The 18,092-nt window shown below is 36.9% G+C and overlaps 1 protein-coding gene across 2 annotated transcripts in view; it reads left to right on the top strand.

The window, feature by feature from the left end:
• The window catches only part of kdrl (kinase insert domain receptor like), a 56,533-nt gene that overhangs the window by 30,506 nt on the left and 7,935 nt on the right, over positions 1 to 18,092 (top strand). Inside the window, exons 14-27 of one of the 2 annotated variants that reach the window (XM_028009070.1) lie at positions 112 to 258; positions 461 to 589; positions 3,202 to 3,308; positions 4,209 to 4,338; positions 6,284 to 6,388; positions 7,699 to 7,812; positions 8,315 to 8,403; positions 9,302 to 9,455; positions 10,023 to 10,120; positions 11,348 to 11,470; positions 11,682 to 11,793; positions 12,160 to 12,259; positions 15,099 to 15,204; positions 17,878 to 17,996. In XM_028009070.1, the coding sequence (XP_027864871.1) occupies positions 112 to 258; positions 461 to 589; positions 3,202 to 3,308; positions 4,209 to 4,338; positions 6,284 to 6,388; positions 7,699 to 7,812; positions 8,315 to 8,403; positions 9,302 to 9,455; positions 10,023 to 10,120; positions 11,348 to 11,470; positions 11,682 to 11,793; positions 12,160 to 12,259; positions 15,099 to 15,204; positions 17,878 to 17,996 (1,633 nt within the window). The remainder of the gene's footprint in view (positions 1 to 111; positions 259 to 460; positions 590 to 3,201; positions 3,309 to 4,208; positions 4,339 to 6,283; positions 6,389 to 7,698; positions 7,813 to 8,314; positions 8,404 to 9,301; positions 9,456 to 10,022; positions 10,121 to 11,347; positions 11,471 to 11,681; positions 11,794 to 12,159; positions 12,260 to 15,098; positions 15,205 to 17,877; positions 17,997 to 18,092) is intronic. The other variant, XM_028009071.1, reaches the window with a different exon arrangement.

The raw sequence follows: 18,092 nt of genomic DNA, 5'->3' as shown, positions 1-18,092 counted from the left end.
TTTTGGCACTTTTGGACTTCCATACTGTTGCTTACACCAGCACAGGTTGTTGGAATGTTTTCTCTAAATTAATTGCATCTCCGATTGAATTTTCTGCTCATTTTGATGCAGAGCGGAAGCGGCCATTGCTCAGCCAGAATCTGACCAATCAGGACGTGAACAGCAGCAGCACCCTGGTGTTGGGTTGCTTTGCTTCGGGGGTTCCTCGTCCGCTGATCCGGTGGTACAAAAATGGTGTTGAAGTGGAAGAGAGTCCAGGTATTTTTCAGAATAACGCCACATAACATGATATGATGCTAATTTTATTTCATTTTTCAACTATAAAGCATCAATGTATGCAAACTTTGTTGGTGGTGTTATTTGTGAGATGCAGAAATCATTTCATCTGCACATCCTGAGTGCAGGGAATCGTGCTTTTCATATTAAAATACCACAATCAGCTCAAAGCTTTGTGTTGCAGGGGTATCGCTGGAAGAAAACGGCACCCTCATCATCGAAAGGGTGAAGAAAGACGACGAGGGCCGGTACGAGTGTGTGGCCCAAAACGCTGAGGGATTCGCCAAAACGAGCGCCGTCGTCACTGTGCTGGGTGAGTCCGTCTCTCTGCAGAGAGAGAGGAGAAAAACATCAGCTCAGTAGATCAGATCAAACAGACCAATTAGTCCAAGCAGCAAGGCCGGAGCTTTTTTCTCTTCTTTTTTTTTTTATCTCCACATCCCAGGGTATCAAAGAGGCCGTTCTGGCCTCCTGTTTTCTTTTCATCACTGCAAATAACTTTGGCCTGACTTTAGTGAGGAAAAATGGCCCCTGACGGAAAACTGGCAGCTGCCAGGAATGCCAAGTGAATTCTTTCATGGGTTTTATGATCAAGGTTTGGGCTGTGAGCGTTTCTATAGAGGACATAACCTCTGTGGAGTATTCAGAGTGTCACTAACGACTGTGTTTTACAATACGGCGTAAATTTAGATCAGCAAGAAATCCAAAAAGTGGATGAGTTTAAATATCTGGGTGTCATTCTGGATTCTCATCGTAACTTTGAGGAATTTAAGAGCAGCCTAAACTGTTTTTATGTTATAAGATCATTTTCATGTGAAAATATTTCCTTTTTTTAAAATTGACTTTTAAATCTCTTATCATGGAGTTAGTGAGCAGAATGATTTGAAGAAAGGAGTTGTAACTAGAGATGAAGTTAACGGAAATAAAACATACAGCTCTGGAAAAAAATTAAGAGACCATTTAAAATGATCAGTTTCTCTGATTTTACTCTTTACAGGTACATATTTGAGTAAAATGAACATTGTTCTTTTATTCTATGAACTACTGACAACATATCTCCGAAGATCCAAGCAAACATTTTGTTTTTATTTGCAGAAAATGAGAAATGGTTAAAATAAGGAAAAAGATGCAGTTCTTTCAGGCCTCACATAATGAAAAGAAAACAAGTTTATATTTATTTAAAACCAACAATACTAATGTTTTAACTCAGGAAGAGTTCAGAAATCAATATTTGGTGGAATAACCAGGAGGTTCTCAATGGGGTTCAGTGCAGTGGACTCTTCATTTTTTTCAGAGATGTAATTTGGTGAAGATTCCTCATATCTGGAAAAGCAATAAAAATTGTAACAGATCTAAGAGTCTTTAATTCCCAGGTGAAAAGATGGCTGAAACTAAAACACAATTTGTTTCAGCAAACACTGACGTACCAAGTAGCTTTCTCTGATAGGTATCTTCATATTTTTCTTGCTGTCTAACCAAGGCCTGGGTTTGCAAATTAACCTGTGGCTAGAAAACATTTCTACAAAACTGAACTGCAAACAGAACAAACATACAGCAGAGACTCCAGTTAACAATTAATCAATTACTAAATTAGTTGATTGTTATTTCAATTATAGACTCATCACAGTTAATCTGATTAATTGTTTCAGCATTAGTGATCTGCAGGAACAGGGAATAAATTAGAGGAGCTAAAAACAAAGCAAATACTCAAGATATGAGGATGGAAAGGTCTAAATTAAAGCATTTTTGTCTGCTAGAATGGCCCAGTCAAAGTTCAGACATAAATCCTGTTAAGAATCAGTCTTAAAGCTGCAATATGTAACTTTTACATAAAAATATGTTTTATGTATATCTGTTAAAACTGTCACTATGTTGTAACAGTGTCATAATCCTCCATTACCTCCCTGAGTTACTTGTCCTGTCTTAAGAACTGCACAGCTTCCGGTCAAAAACAACCTGTCAGAGCCAGGAGGAGGGTCTTATCGCTGTCAATCAATGTTGTGAACATGTTGCTAAATGTGCTGATGAAGAAGAAACAACTCACCAATACAGGAAAATCATTTATCCACCATTATTGATGCTCATGCTAACACTGCTGAAGCTCTAGAGTAGCACAGAGCATGATTGACAGCGCTAAGACCCGCCTCCTGGCTCTGATTGATTGTTTCTAGTTAGCACTAGTAGAAGGCAGAGGAGCTTGATTTTTTTCTCAGTTTATTTGTCTCATATTATACTATGACACTATAGTGACAGTTTCAACAAATATGTAAAAAATATTTTTTCTTATAAAAGTTACTGCAGCTTTAAGATTTTAAAATGGATCCCATTCATCCAATTGTGTAAAGAAGATCTTCTTTAAACATTTCAGTCCGTAGATTAGCATCCTATTTCACAATTATATGCTACTTTGTCCTAGATAAATACATCCCATTATGTAGTTGCATCGTGAACAAAATGTGGAAGAGAGTAATTTTGCACAACACTGCAACTGATTAAGCCATTCAGTCTTTCTTTAATTAAGATTTATGGTTGTCCTTTCTGTGTGAATGTTAGTCAGAGACTGGAAAATAAACGGTTAGTGATTGCACGAATTACTTCAAAAACAATGCTTGAAGGAAAAATCCTTGGAAGAAATGCGGCGTGTTTGCTCCATGCAAAAATGTGATTCCACCTCCTTTTTTTTCTGTACATCCACAGGAAAATGTCAAGGAACAAGTAAACAAAACAGAGAAAGAATGTCTTGACATAAAAAGCGTTGGTGACTTCAGGCAACAACAGCGATTTTTATTTGTAAATTTGCAACAGACTGTTTAGGTTTTGATGGTAAATTCTCCAAATACCTCCTGTTAACAATCGAATTGAAAAGCGTGCGCCGATTTCACGGCCAGGCATCCAGGCAGCTGACGACAGCTCTTCTCTTTCCAGGAGATGAAAGCAAGTCAAACATTGAGGTCATAATTTTGGTGTGCACCGGAGCTGCTGCCACGTTCCTCTGGATTATGCTCATCCTGTTCATCCGAAAGCTGAGGAAGGTAAGAGCGGTGCAGCTTCAATTCTGTGGAAGTGGATTCTTCCTCTAAATGGAAACCAGTTTGGTTTGCAGACATCACTAACCCATGCTGGTTGTGACACAATTTAACACTGAATGATGCAATTAGCTGCTTTTCTAAATGTTTGTGTCCAGCTGAGTCATGTGGAAACAATACATCTCAGCCTTTTTTTCTGCCTCATCGCTCAGAATGAAACCTTAGATGTAAGAAACTATTAAAAGAACTTATTTAAGTGCTGAGCAGAGCACTAAACAGAAATAAAACTAAAGTAATTGGGCCTAAAGAGGAACAACAATCATCATCAGCAGTTATAGTTACACTGTAAAACATCTGAGTTGTGTCATTTAGTTGTGTCTGCTGTCTTCTGCTCTTTAAGTCAAATAAATTTAGCCAGTTTTAGATTTTGAACCTAAATGTGAGTTTGTGAAAGATAAACTTACAGTAGCGAGTTGGGTTAACATTTTATACATTTTCTCAAACCTCCCAGAGTTGAATAAACTAGCGTTTTTAGTTTTTAAAAAAACTGAAAGAAGAAAAATGCAGGCGTGGGAACTATTTCCCAGAATGCTTAGCGGCATGTTTTTGTATCCTGAGATGGAAGTGCGTTATATTGATCTGACTCTTGTGTTTTATTAAGGCAAATGTTTATTTTAAAGCGGATAATGTTCTATTCACACTAAATGTTTTTGATGTTTAGTATAATTCATTATCAGATCAGAAATTTTGTTCCTGCAATTTGAAACAATAATTTAAATTACTCAAAGGTAAAATAAGTAGTTAATTTAAAGTGAAGTGTCTGCTTGCTCAAATGTTTTATTCAACTAAACTAGATGATAATAAAAACTATAGATAATCGTTATGATTCTTCTGTTTCCTTTTCAGCAGCCAGCACACTATAAGATGGGTCCGTCTATCATCATCGATCCTGATGAGTATCCTCTCGATGAGCAACACGATCTTCTTCAGTATGACAGCAGCAAATGGGAGTTTCCTCGTGACCGCCTGCGTCTCGGTGAGCTGCAGTAACAAAAAATAAATACTCAGAAAATTCAATATTTCAACAAAAAAATTACCTTAACACAGTCTGATTTGTTTTTGCATCGTAATTGATGCATAATGCATTTATGGTCATGAATTTATCATTTTTCCCAACCAAAAGAATACTGATTATGTGTCACTGATCCAGAAAATGTGCTAAAATAAACTTCTGAAGGTTTTTCAGTTCTGAACATGATTGAGAGCAACAGGCTTGTAAGTTTTAGTCAGAACGTTTATACTATTAGGGCCATTAAAGTCACTAATGGGACAATTGGGACATGTGAGTCACTGCAATGTTTAACGTAGGGTCAGTTTTTGCTTGGCAATCCAAATATGTCTGTAATGGTGCGATGTGAGATCCCAAGGTGTGAATAACCCAAATACTGAGCTGAGCAGAGGATAGAGCTGTGACTCACTCGTCTTAATCGCCTAAACAGCCCAATTAGTGTCATTACTGCAACTCATAATCCTGTTTCTGGCAACCATGTTTAAAACTAAAGACGTCTTTTGGATGAAAGGTGAAAAATCCTCAAGAAACATTAGAAGTCGTCCAGTCCCCCTCTGCTTTATTACTTAAGAGTCTCAGTTTTCCACTAGAGCAGGGGTCTCAAACTCCAGTCCTGGAGGGCCGCTGTCCTGCAACTTTTAGATGTTCCTCTGCTGCACCACACCTGAATGGAATAATTAGGTCATTAAGGCTCTGGAGAACTGATCTACACTAGGAGGAGGTAATTAAGCCATTTCAGTCCAGTATTTTGTACCTGTATCACATCTAAAAACTGCAGGACAGCGGCCCTCAAGGACTGGAGTTTGACACCTGTGGGTAAGAAGGCAAGAATAGGATTCAGTTTGGAGGCTTTTTGAAAACGGTGCCAACTTTTTTAAGAGGCAGACGTCTCGAAAATCACGTGTTATTTGTCAATTTTTAGTGTTTAACTGCATGTTCATGCAATGGCTCTTAAATATTTCCACACCTTTGTTGAAAACGGAACGTTTTGTCCCCTTAATGTGACACCCGTCCTGCACAATTCATATAAAAACAAACACATTTATAACAGGAAATTTAATGCAAAAAATACAAGTGCACACTTCATTAAACCTGCCTCTGAAGCACCTTTTGAATCACTACCATCATTTAGCATCAATTGTTTGAGCATTTGCATTGCCTAGGTAAAGTCAGAGTTTGTAGAAAAGTGACAAATAATCATCAGGATCTGATTGTATGAAGTTTCAGTCAAGAGAAGAGTATAAAAAAGTTGATTTGATTTGATTCTTTCCAGACATGTCACAGCCATTGTGTTGAGCATTTCCCCATTAACACTAATATGAATGTTTGTTGGGATGTGGAGTCACCTGTCCTCATAATCTGATAGATCTGGGAAAATCAACATTAAGGAGTTATTGACTGAAAACAAAAAGAGTTACTTCTAAGTTGGTATTTGCACTATAAATAATACCAAAAATACTTGGTAAGATTTGATTTTTCCACATTGCATGTTTACAGATGTGCATACTTAACACAGCCAAGTTATTTATCAACAAAAAAATAACCGTAACACACACACAAAGTTGAGTTCTTCTACTTCTAACAGATTTATTTGTTTGAGATGATCTGTCAGGAAGAAACACTATGAAGGGGTAAGAGGTAATTGTAGAAGCTGTTCATCGTGAGTGCCATTAAGATAGATGGCAGAGGAATCGCATCGCTCTGCAGCTGCACAGTTGAGTCATCACTTAACACTGACCTGCACTGTCGGCCCGGCTTAAGTGCACCATAAATTAATCTCTAAACACTAGAATATCAAAGCCTCGGTATGTTTTCTGCAACCTTAACGTTTGTTTTTCTTTGTATGCTTGGTTATTTATCCCCAGGGAGTCTGATTTAAATCCTCTTCTGACATATTTGATTTGCTTATCAGGTAAAACTCTCGGCCACGGAGCTTTTGGAAAGGTCGTCGAGGCATCTGCTTTTGGGATTGACAAGCTCTCAACATGCAAGACTGTTGCAGTAAAAATGCTTAAAGGTAGGAATAAAACAGATTAAAAACAGGCTATGAATAAAGAGAAAACTTGAAAAACATCAGTTCCTTGGGTTAAGTGAGTAACCAAATGAATTTCTCTTCTCAAAAAAACATGTGCAACTGGTGTTTGTGCGACTTAATAGTTCAAAGCAAAGAATTAGAGATGTGTTTGTTGCAGAGGGAGGCAGAGCTAAAGGCTAAGACCTCTAACCTTGCAGCCAGTGTAGGGCTTGAGTAAGCGTTCTTCACATCTGCAGGTGAAGAAAAGTTCAAAAGTGCAAGAAATGAGAGCAAAACTATCAACAAATCTTCAAACTTTCTTATTCTATTCTTTGGAAACTTGTCACTGGTTTAGTTGTGGTTTAAAGTATTATGAAGGGTCTTTACTTTTTCAAATATTTCCAGTGAGTTACATCTGCTTCAAAGTTAAAACAGGCGGCCAAATTTTAAAAAAAAATCTGTTTTATTACTTAAGAATTAACCAATAGACCAGAAAGTGAAAATCAAATATCAACATTACGGCTCTCAGCTGCACTTATTGTCTGCTGTCTTATCTTTGTGAATCATGTCTGGGGATAAATCACAGACTCTGAGAGAAAAAGTGGATGCAGGTCAGATTTAATGGAAAGCAGCAGCTTTGTGACTTCAGACTGCATGGCTGCTTTTGTCTCATAAATCTGATGTTGACCAAAGCAGCAGTCTAAAAGTCTTGATTTGTATATTTCAAGACATTGTTATTGTTTAAATTTACCGCAATCAGATATGTAATCTAAGCACACATACACACATCTTATTTTTGTCTGGATTTATTTGTTTGAATTGTGATTAGATCTATTAAGAGCTGCTTCATAAATCCTGTAAGAATGTATCCTTTATTTATCTTAGTTTTTTATCCAGTTTGGTCTACATACTTGCAAATTGCAAACATATCTATTTCAGACTGTACAAAATCCATGAAACTATAGACAAATTTAATCTTCAAGCTCTCAAGCATTCAGAAACTTTTGTTTTAATCTTCATAAAGATGCAGATTAAAGTAGGCAAGTTGCAAACAGAAAGTGAAAAACAATGTTGGTAAAATTTTGATAAATGAAGATTGAAAAAAATGTAACTTACAAACATAAATATGTTCAATTGTACTTAAAAACTGGGAAAATCATAAAATTATTATAAAAGCACCTTGTTCTCATTGTTGATACCGTGGAGGTTGTCTGTTTCTCTTTTTAAAAAAATATTTTTGGGAAGGTTTTCAAGAGACCCATCAAGGTTAAAAAAACGGTACTGATATTTACTGAAGTTGTCTGTTTTTGCAGATGGCGCTACATCGAATGAGCGTAAAGCTCTGATGTCGGAGTTAAAGATCCTGATCCACATCGGCAACCACCTGAATGTGGTCAACCTGCTGGGAGCCTGCACCAAGCCTGGAGGTGAGCGTTACACTGCAAAAACACAAAATGTTACCAAGTATTTTTGGTCCAGTTGTTAGTGTAAATATCTCAGTGCCCTTGAAATAGACAAACTAACTGAAAAGTAACTTTTCAGCAAGAAATAGGAGTTGATTTTAAACAAATAATTCCTTAAAATTGATTAAATGTACTGGTTCCACTAGCAGATTATTTCACTTAAAACAAGAGAAAGATGTTTTATTATAAGTCAAATAATCTGCCAGTGGGTTTAATATTTTTTAATAAACATTAAGGAATTATTGACTCTAGACAAGCTCCTATTTCTTGCTGAAAAGTTGCTATTAAGTTAGTTTTGCCTTATTTAAAGTGAACTGACATGCAGTAGAAACTAGACTAAAGATACTTGGTAAGATTCTCTGTTTTTGCAATCGAGAGGGTGTTTAGAGATGAGCAGACTTGTAACAAAATCATAATCAGGTTGTAGATTAAAAATATCAGTAATCACAAGAACTGTGTTTAACAGGACGTTTAATGATGATTGTGGAGTTCTGCAAATACGGCAACTTGTCCATCTACCTGAGAAGCAAAAGAGACGACTTTCTTGTCTACAAGGTGAGTTTACTTCTTTCTCTTCCTGCACTGCAAAAACAAAAATCTTACAGGACATTTTCCCCAGGTTTTAACTTTAAATGTTTTGTTCCACTGACTGGAAAATTACTTTACTTATAGTTAATACTTTTTAAGGAAGCTACTATGTCTTGCTGAAAGTTAGTTTTGTCTTATTTTATGTGTACTAAGACATTTGCACTAGAAAGTACACCAAAATTATTCAGTATGATGTTTGCAGGGTAGGACCATATTTTCTCCAGGGAATCCTTTTCATCCAAGAAAACATTGGAAATAAAATTATTTTAAGGACTTCAACATATTTTTGCTCAAGTAAGAGTAAAAAGTATTTGGTAAATAAGTCAACTCAAGTACTGAGTAACTGATCAAATTATCAAAATTTAAAAATTACATAACCAGGTAATATAGAGTTAAATGGACATTTTGGTATTTTAAGGACCAAAAATACAATAATTTATATGAATAACATAAAATAACACAAACAGGCAAATTAAAATTTTTCCAAATCGTTTTTTCTTTTCAATAAAAAACTTTAAACTTTAATAGAAATTGCAGGTGTGTGTCTGGTGAATTTTTGGTTAAAACATGTTTGTTTTTCATTCAGTGGGTAGAGAATCCAGAAATTGGATTAAATAAGAATAGAAATACTTCATAATAAATTACTATAAAGTAAAAGTTACTCAAGTAAATGTAACTAGTTACTATCCCAAAAAGTTACTCATAAGGTAGTTTTGTCTTATTTCAAGTGTAGTAAGATTTTTATGCACTAGAAACCAAAGATACTTTGAGATTTTGTGCTTTTGCAGTGTGATCTTCTGATCTAAACATTAATCAGCGTGTCAGCTGCAGTCTTTAACTCTATGGTTTTTCTTGATGCGGTCAGCGTCAGGACGGTAAGGTGTTGTCAGCGGGATCGGGCTGCGAGCTGAGCGAGCTGATGAAGCGCCGCCTGGAGAGCGTGGCCAGCACCGGAAGCTCGGCCAGCTCCGGCTTTAACGAAGATAAGAGCTACTGCGACTCGGAGGAAGAGGAAGAAGGTAAAAAGGCCAAGCCCGTTTCTGGAACGAGAGCTCCCCGCAGATTGTTTTCAGGTCTGATGGGACATTTCCTCCCCCTGACCGGCAGTACAATCGCTGCAGCGGGAGCCGCTGTCACCCCACTGAGTCTGGGGAGGCGTCTGTTTGTTTCCTGTCGGGCTCAGCATGCCGGACTTTTTATTTCCGAAGTGTTATTTCAGATCTGATTAGCTGTTTACTCAGGTGGAGAGGTGGAAGGACTCCTGAGAAGCTGCTCAACAGACGAGGCTCATTACCACACATTTCACCTGGCATCTTGTTAAAAAACACAAAAGAAGCAGTTTTGATCTCTCATCTGTTTTGATCTTTTAAAGAAAAGGAAACAGGACATCACTTTAAGTTGACTTGTTGTCTTTACCTTTGTTCCTCCCACGGGAAGTTTTATCTTGTCTGATTTATCTGGCAGGTGTACGAGGCTGAACACACCGAATGCTTTGAAAAACAGACCTAGATGAGGAGATTTAGCTGCTTTGGATGTTTGAGAAATCACCCTAGATGGAAAAACACTCTATGCTTTTCATTTTACAGAACCGGAAGATTTATACAAGAGAGTTCTGACGCTGGAGGATCTGATCTGCTACAGTTTTCAAGTTGCAAAAGGCATGGAGTTCTTGGCGTCACGCAAGGTATTCCCTTCTGCAGTCGCTTGTGCACAAGCATAAACAATTTGAGAACCAATTCTCATTTAGAAACATGACATGGATTTATGTGATGATGTAGAGTTTAATTGAGAACGTGAAAATGTTGAAAAGTGTATTTTGCATATGTTTTCAGACAGCAAACATACATAGTATTCTTGTCTAGTTTCTAGTGAAAATATCTTAGTACATTTGAAATTGACAAAGCTAACGTGGAAGAAACTTTTCAGCAATAAATAATCAATAATTCCTTAATATTGATGAAAAAGTTGTAGTTCCACTGGCAGATTATTTCACTTTTAACAAGACAATTTTCCTAATTTGTAAGTCAAATAATGTCCAGTGAAACTAGTTCTTCTTCTGTCAATAATAAAAAATGATTGACTTAAAACAAACTCCTATATCTCACTGAAAATATACTTGTAAGTTAGTTTTGTCTTATTTCGAGTAAGCTAAAATATTTGCACTATAAACTAGACTAAAAATGCTTGGTATCAATGGGATCATAGACGGGTTTTGCACATTTTCCTTGTTAAATAAAAAACATCTGGTTTGCTCATTATTTTGGTCTTGATTGAAGAAAAGTGAAAAAACATTTTGTCTGTTCCCTGCAGCAGAAACAGGATCTGTGTCAGAAAACACTTCCTGTGTTTGGCTAAGTTTCAAAGCAGATTTAGGTGCATTAAGGTGTTGGAGGATAACTCAATAAGTAGATGTAAGTCCCATTTAACATGAAAATATGATGAAACTTTGTGTTCCCTCCAACATTTTTGTGAACAGATTTTAATTTAAAAGTTTTGTCCTAATTTTATCAATTTGTGGTTGGAGGGGGCCGCATAAAGTCGGTCCAGAGGCCGCAAGTGGCCCCCATGCCTCACGTTGAACACCCTGGGCCTACAGTGACGGTGCCATTGCTGCTTTGACCCACTTTCAGCTGTGTTTTCTGGATAATGTCTCCCCGGAGGTTTGAGAAGGATGCCAGGCTTGATAGGCTTCATAGTTTTGGGGAGACCGGATGAAACTTATTAGAGAAAAATGCTATTGTTGTAAAACACCTTCAACAGAAGCAAAAACAAAAAAATCCCGCAGCGCTATTACTGATCTCTTGACCATATGTCTATCCTGCCCTATTGTTAGCATGCCAGTTTGGGGAGCCTGACATGCTTGTGTTAAAATTGTTTGAGTCTGACTGAGTGTTTTCCTCTCTGTCATCAGTGCATTCATCGGGATTTGGCTGCTAGAAACATCTTACTGTCTGAGAACAATGTGGTGAAGATTTGTGACTTTGGGCTGGCCAGAGACATTTATAAGGACCCGGATTATGTGCGCAAAGGAGATGTAAGTTTATTTTTATTTCAGTTATTCACACAAATGTCTCCATTTAACACTTAGTTGCTGCAGAGTTGGCAAAAAAAAAATGAAATTTTGAGCTCTGCTAAATGATTTCAGGGTGAAAACTTAGATTTTTATGTGTAGTTCCTGTGTGGATTGATAAGTTTGATATACAAATAGGAGAGAAACATGAACTTGTATCAATCATTGGTTACAGGCCAGGCTGCCGCTGAAGTGGATGGCTCCTGAAGCCATATTTGACAAGATCTACACAACCCAGAGTGACGTTTGGTCCTTCGGTGTCCTGATGTGGGAGATCTTCTCTCTAGGTGAGTGTCACCAACCCATAATGCAGTGGATATTATGTTAAATTATGATTAATTAGAATAGAAGCAACATTTTTATTTTTTTACCATATGTTAAAAGCAAACTGCAGTTGCATCATGCAACTGTTTCTGATCACAAGTCTTTTGTCTTAAATTAGCTTTCAGCCATATCAGTAGAGGATCATGCATTTCTTTAAAACTCATGATTACGTTTCTGTTTGTCGCTGCACATTATCATTTAAGCTGCACCATGAAAACATATTTCCCATTCAGGTATCACTATAAATTATTATTTTTAGAGGAAAACAAATGCTGTAAGCTAAATGTAATGCAGACGTCCGTTTCTTTTTTTTTTCTTCGTCTCCCAAGGTGCTTCTCCGTATCCTGGGGTCCAGATTGACGAGGAATTCTGCTGCAGGCTGAAAGACGGGACTAGGATGAAAGCGCCAGATTACGCTTTTTCTGAAATGTGAGAATTTATGTTTACAATGCTAAAGAAAAACGGGAAACTTTATGTTAAAGGAGCACTGTCAGTCTTTAAATGACTGAGTTTACCAAGTGTTGTTATGATGAAGAATTAAGGCTAAGAAAATAAAATTACAAGTCAGAATGTTGCAAGATTAAAGTCAATATTATGAGAATAAACTCAAGATAATAGGAAAACTTTTTTTCTAGAGTTAAAATTTTAAAAAAAATAAACAGAACTCTTTTTTTCTGTGGCCCTAGTCATCTTCTGTAGAAGAGGATCGAGACCCTGTTAAAAAAATACTGTGGAGATCAAATGCCGAGGTTTCCTTTCATTCACATTTTAAAAACTGTCTTTTGCTTGTCAATCACACTCAATCCTAGTGAAATACATTAATGTTTATAATTACAACATGATAAAATGTGGGGAGGTTTCAGAGGTGTGAATACAAATAAAACATCATATGTCACGTATAACACAATATTAAGAATCTACTAGCTATTTAATGTTTTCAGTTTTACTTCCTGTTTGTCGCTAAAATAGTTAGCTTCTTCGTTGTATGATAAGAATCGGCTCTGAACATTGCAGGAGGAAACCTTAGCATCTGATTACCATTCAAACGTTGAGCTTTCTGACAGCGACACAGACGAAACTGAGCACCTAATATTTTTTCTGAGCAGAAGTTGGAGGATTCCTCTGGATTAAATATCTGTGGGGGAACACACAGTCCTCTTCTTTGGTGTTGCTGCTGTCAGTCAGCGATGGAGTGGGTGATTTTTCTTTTCCCCCTGCAGTCTCAGCGTGACGTCTGTGTCTGCTTCTAATTTAAACCTCCATCAGATCGTGATACACTTTAGACAAATGATGTTTAATCAAAAGGTTCAGCATTTCAAAGCATTTTAAGTTAAAAAAAATCATTTATCAGCCACACTAAAGAGACAATGATTTGAATTGATCTGCAAAATAAAACCCAGGTTGTAAGTTTCCGGATGGGTCAAGACTTCTGTAGTTTCCATCACCAGTTCAGAGTAAACAGCTTCACCAGATTAAATACTTTACATTCTTAAACCAAGAGGTCTGGCTTTAATTTAAAGTGTAGATAAACTAAGTAACAGGTCAAGCAGGACACACAGTGCTGCTGAAATCTACAAAATTCAGGTTTTGATCAACTCAAACCAATTTGGAAATAGAGGAATGATTAAAAACACATGAGGCAACAAGGGGATGCCATTTAATTTGTGCCTCTGCCGGCGGATATTCATCTGGAATGCGGCGATGTTCTGATGCATCGGAGAGGAATGCAGCGGATGCTTTGCAAAGAGTGGGTGCACAATAAAAGGATGCTCATTTCCCATCAGATGAATTAAAAGCACAATCCTTCCTTTTCCAAAAAAACAACTCCGCATTCACGGTGATGTGGGGCTGTGCTATTTATTCTCATTAAGAAGCAGGCAGGAAGGGTCTTGAATTGTGCTCTGATGCATTGTGTGCACTTCCTGGTCAATGAAATGCTTCAGATCATGCAGGAAAGATAACAACTGAATGGGTGAACTCTGCATTTAATAAGGTGAAAATGTAATAAACCAATAAGGTGAAGACGTGGTATTTCAATAAGTGACAATGTTAAACATTTAAGTGGAGCAGTAGGAAACTGATGCACGGTTTTTTCCAAATAAAAATCTGCAAAGTGTGGCATGCATTGGTATTTACGCTGATATATTTTGAAATCCCTAAAAAAAACAATCCTGTGTCTAATTATCTTCATCACTCACATAATAGGAATATAGAGTCCATGTGTGTCTCAGTGTAAACACAGCTCTCCTTTAAAGGCCTCAGAGGTTTGTTAGCGAACATTAGCGAGGCTTATTGGTGAAAAACTGTACTGAGGTGAAACATGGTGGTGGCAGCGTCATGCTAAGAGCTACAAAGAGGGAAATCCTTGAAGAAAACTTATTGAAGCTGCAGAAGAGTTCAGATTGAGGCTCTAGTGAGACAACAACTCATAGCAAACAGCCAGAGCAACAATGGCTTCACTGCAAAAACACAAAATATTTCCAATTATTTATGTTTAGTTTCTAGTGCAAATATCATTACTTTAACGTAACTCTTCAGCAAGATATTGGAGTTTGTTTTAAGTAAACAATTCTTGAATATTGATGAAAAATCTACTAGTTCCACTGACAGATTATTTCATTTATAACATGGAAAAAATGTCTTATTATAAGTTAAATTAGCTAGTAGGTTTTTATAATTTTTTAAGGAATTATTAAAACAAGCTACTTGGTGAATAGTTGCTTTTAAGTTTGCTTTGTCTTATTTTAAGTGTACTATGATATTTATCCTAAAAACTAGACTAAAAATACTTGGTAAGATTTTGGTTTTTTGCAGTGTTGCATCTAAAACATGTGGCGGAACGGACCAGTCAAAGTTCAGACCTAAATCTAATTGAGAATCTGCAGGACGACATAAAATTGTTCTCAGATGCTTTCAATCTGATCCACTTTACAATTACGAACTACTTTTGGGGATTAAATCTCAATAAAATACACTCAGGTTTGTGGTTGTAATTTAATAAAATATAAGAAAGGTTGAAGTTGAGGCACACTCTGTTACAGATGTTTCCAGTCCTCCACTAAATCTAGGAGATGCTGACAGCTTGTCACGAGGAGAACAGGGTGTATTTGTTTCTGCAGAAGAATGAAAAGACCACCAGGCCCTACGGTTGTTCTCCATCTTCCTAAAAGTGTTAATTTTCACTGTATGTCAGTGGAAACGCAGTCTGTGGGTTTGAGGCTTCTGGAGCAGCCGTTCAGCGTCCTGAAAGCTTCTCCTTTCCTTACAGATACCAAACCATGCTGGACTGCTGGCAGGGAGAGCCACAGCAGCGGCCGACCTTCACTGAGCTGGTGGAGAGGCTGGGCGATCTGCTGCAGGCCAGCGTGCAACAGGTACAGCACACAAAACGAAACAAAACAAACTAAAACTCTGCATAATACAGCTGGAGCTTCAGTTCATGGACTCTCGCTTAGTGGACTCACAGTTGTAGTCAGAAAAAAGTATCACTGATTTGTTTAAGAATTGTTTTTCAGTAAACAACTTTAGTGGTTTAAGAACACAAAGTTGATTTTACTATGCATTTCTATATTTGACACGTTTAAAAGTACCTACAGGCACAAATCTTAGGACAAATGTTCCCTACTAAGTTAAATAGAAATAATTCTTCATTTAACCACTTAAGCCTATTTATTACAATGACAAAAATACATTTAAAAACAATTTAATTCCTTTTTTAAATATTAAAATGAACATTGTATTGTCTGAAATGCAATAAAACAGTATTTCTTTAGTGAACACTTGATTATTTTTTTCTAGCAGTGAAAAAATAGTTTTAACATATCCATGTAAAAAACAAAACTAAGTACTTTCTGCTTTACTTTACATCAGTACCGTGTAGGGTGACCTGGTGATTCGCTTTTAGACTAACTGATTAAAATTAAGATAGAAAAAGGTGCTAAATAGGAAATTTTATTACTGAATTTGAGTTAAAACTATGCTTCTTAAGTTCTGTGGAAAAAATATTTAGAGAGAATTTTTTAAATCTTAAATGCAAAATGTATATAGTTTTTGTACAGTTTTTGCTTAATTACTGCAATGATTGTGTTCTTTCAGCAAATGGCCTTTTTTGAGTCTGTACACTACAGTAAATGTTTAATCGTTAACGGATGAGCCCTAGATTCAAATGTTAGTTGGGATGTATGTACATATTTGAGCCTCTGTGTATATTTCTGACCCGGACAAAGAGAAAATCTTTAAACAATTAAAGATTGGTGCCTCCAACTCTAGTTTTGGAAAGAGAAAACTTGTTGTTGTTGTTACACGATTACTCACTAGTTTACCAGGTTTAGTCACAGTAATTTCACGTAGTCAGGAAGAAGCTGAAGCTGAAGCATCGTAATTTCAGAGCAGAACAGAATATGGAAACAACACTCAGTAAGAAGACTGAGCACAACTTTGAGATGGCGGCACACATCCCGTAAAAGGAACCACATGCTGAACAATGTGATTACTGGAGAGATCCAAGACTGTCTGATGTGGGCGCTGCTTAATGTCACAAACTGCAGACTTTGTATGACTGCAAAGATGTTAACCTGGAAGAAATTTAAAAACTAGAAAAATCGCTGCCCCTTGCGAAACAGTCATGAGAATAATCATTTGTTGAGTGAACGCATCAGATGGTACTGGAAATATTTTATATGGAACTCAATGAAGGAAGGGGTGACATCCCTACGCTCAGGGAGTGTTTTACAGAAAACCGTAAAACCTACGGCAATGACGCTTATATTCCCTCAAAGCAGACGCATGTGGCTACGTTTTGATGCATAAATTATTTCTCTAGAGTGAAAAATGTGCTAAGAGCAGCATTTTGTTTGTGAAACACAAAAATCGTCAGTTACTAGAGTGCGCACTCTGTCAGTTGAAGAATTCCGCCATTGGATTACATTGTAAAACTGAAAACGGGCAAAAACTTACATAAAACTTAAATCGTGATTTTAGAAACACCGTAAGTGATATACGAAAGCTGAATCGCTTGAAGATAGCCTAATGCCTTGTGACCTGTTTAAAAGTTGAATGGCGTTTCTAGGTTGATGTAGGCAGAAGTTGTACACTGCCAAAAAGCCCTGAGTTTTTACAGAATTTTGTGGAATTCTCATGAATTTCAATGAGACTGAAATTTTCATGAGTTAAAATATTTAAAAAATTATAAAAGCTGAAATTACCCAAATACAGAGTAAGAGTCCCCAGAACAAGCTGAGCGTTTTGATATATAAACTGCTGAAATCAGTTGAAGTATGCAGATGGTTAAGAACTGAAAAATGTACAAAAGACAAATGAATTTTAAAAAAAACAACTAAATTTCAAGAAGTGAGAATGCTGAATGTATTTGGTTCAGTACTTTAAAGAAAACTGAGCCAAATTTCTTTTTCTTGAAAAATTCTTCTTTTCTATGACAAACAAATTCATAATTTGTGGCTACATTCATGTCAAGAATGTAGCCTTTGACGTTCTTGACATTTTGCATCTCTTAAACTCAATGCTTCTGGCCATTTTTGAGGGAAATTTGCAGGAATCTGTTGATTTTGCATGAATTTTGTGGATTTGCGAAAATCCGGAAGGACTTATTGATGAAATTTGGAGTCTAGAGGGCCACATAAAAAGCTACGGCGGGACAGATTTGGTCCCTGGGCCTTGAGATTGACATTTATTTTAATCCAACTGAGAATCTGTGGCAAAAGTTGAAAAATGGTGCCTTCACATCCATAATTCTTCTTCCACTTTACAATTATTTACCACTCTGTGTTAGCCTGTCAAATAAAACCTGAATAACACATATATTAATCAAGACACTGTGAAGATAAAGGGATTTAATTTCTCTCACAACATGGCCTCAGAATAGGATAAAGTGCGGTGATGAACTGTGCTGCTTAAACTTCATATTAAACGGTTTTGGATTTATTAAGCATGACCCTGGTTTCTTTGGCCTGTCGCCACCAACCTTGAGTGTTTTTGTTTGCACAGCGCACACAGCACCAGACATAAATCTTCTTCTTGTGTTGATTTAGGAGGGGAAACACTACATACCCATCAACACTGCCCTGTTGGCGAAGGTGGGAGAGCAGATTGAGGAGACGGAGGAGACGTCCACACGACCCGTCTCCCACCGGGACTCGGGGGGCAACTGGTGAGAGTTTGGATCGCTCTTCACTGGCTAGCTTATATAAACAAACTCATTGCACTTTATACACCTTCCCTTACTGAATTATTTGACATTCTACTT

Source organism: Xiphophorus couchianus, chromosome 23 (genome assembly GCF_001444195.1).
Source record: "Xiphophorus couchianus chromosome 23, X_couchianus-1.0, whole genome shotgun sequence".
Lineage (NCBI taxonomy): Eukaryota > Metazoa > Chordata > Actinopteri > Cyprinodontiformes > Poeciliidae > Xiphophorus > Xiphophorus couchianus.
This window is presented reverse-complemented; position numbering and strand designations above follow the sequence as displayed.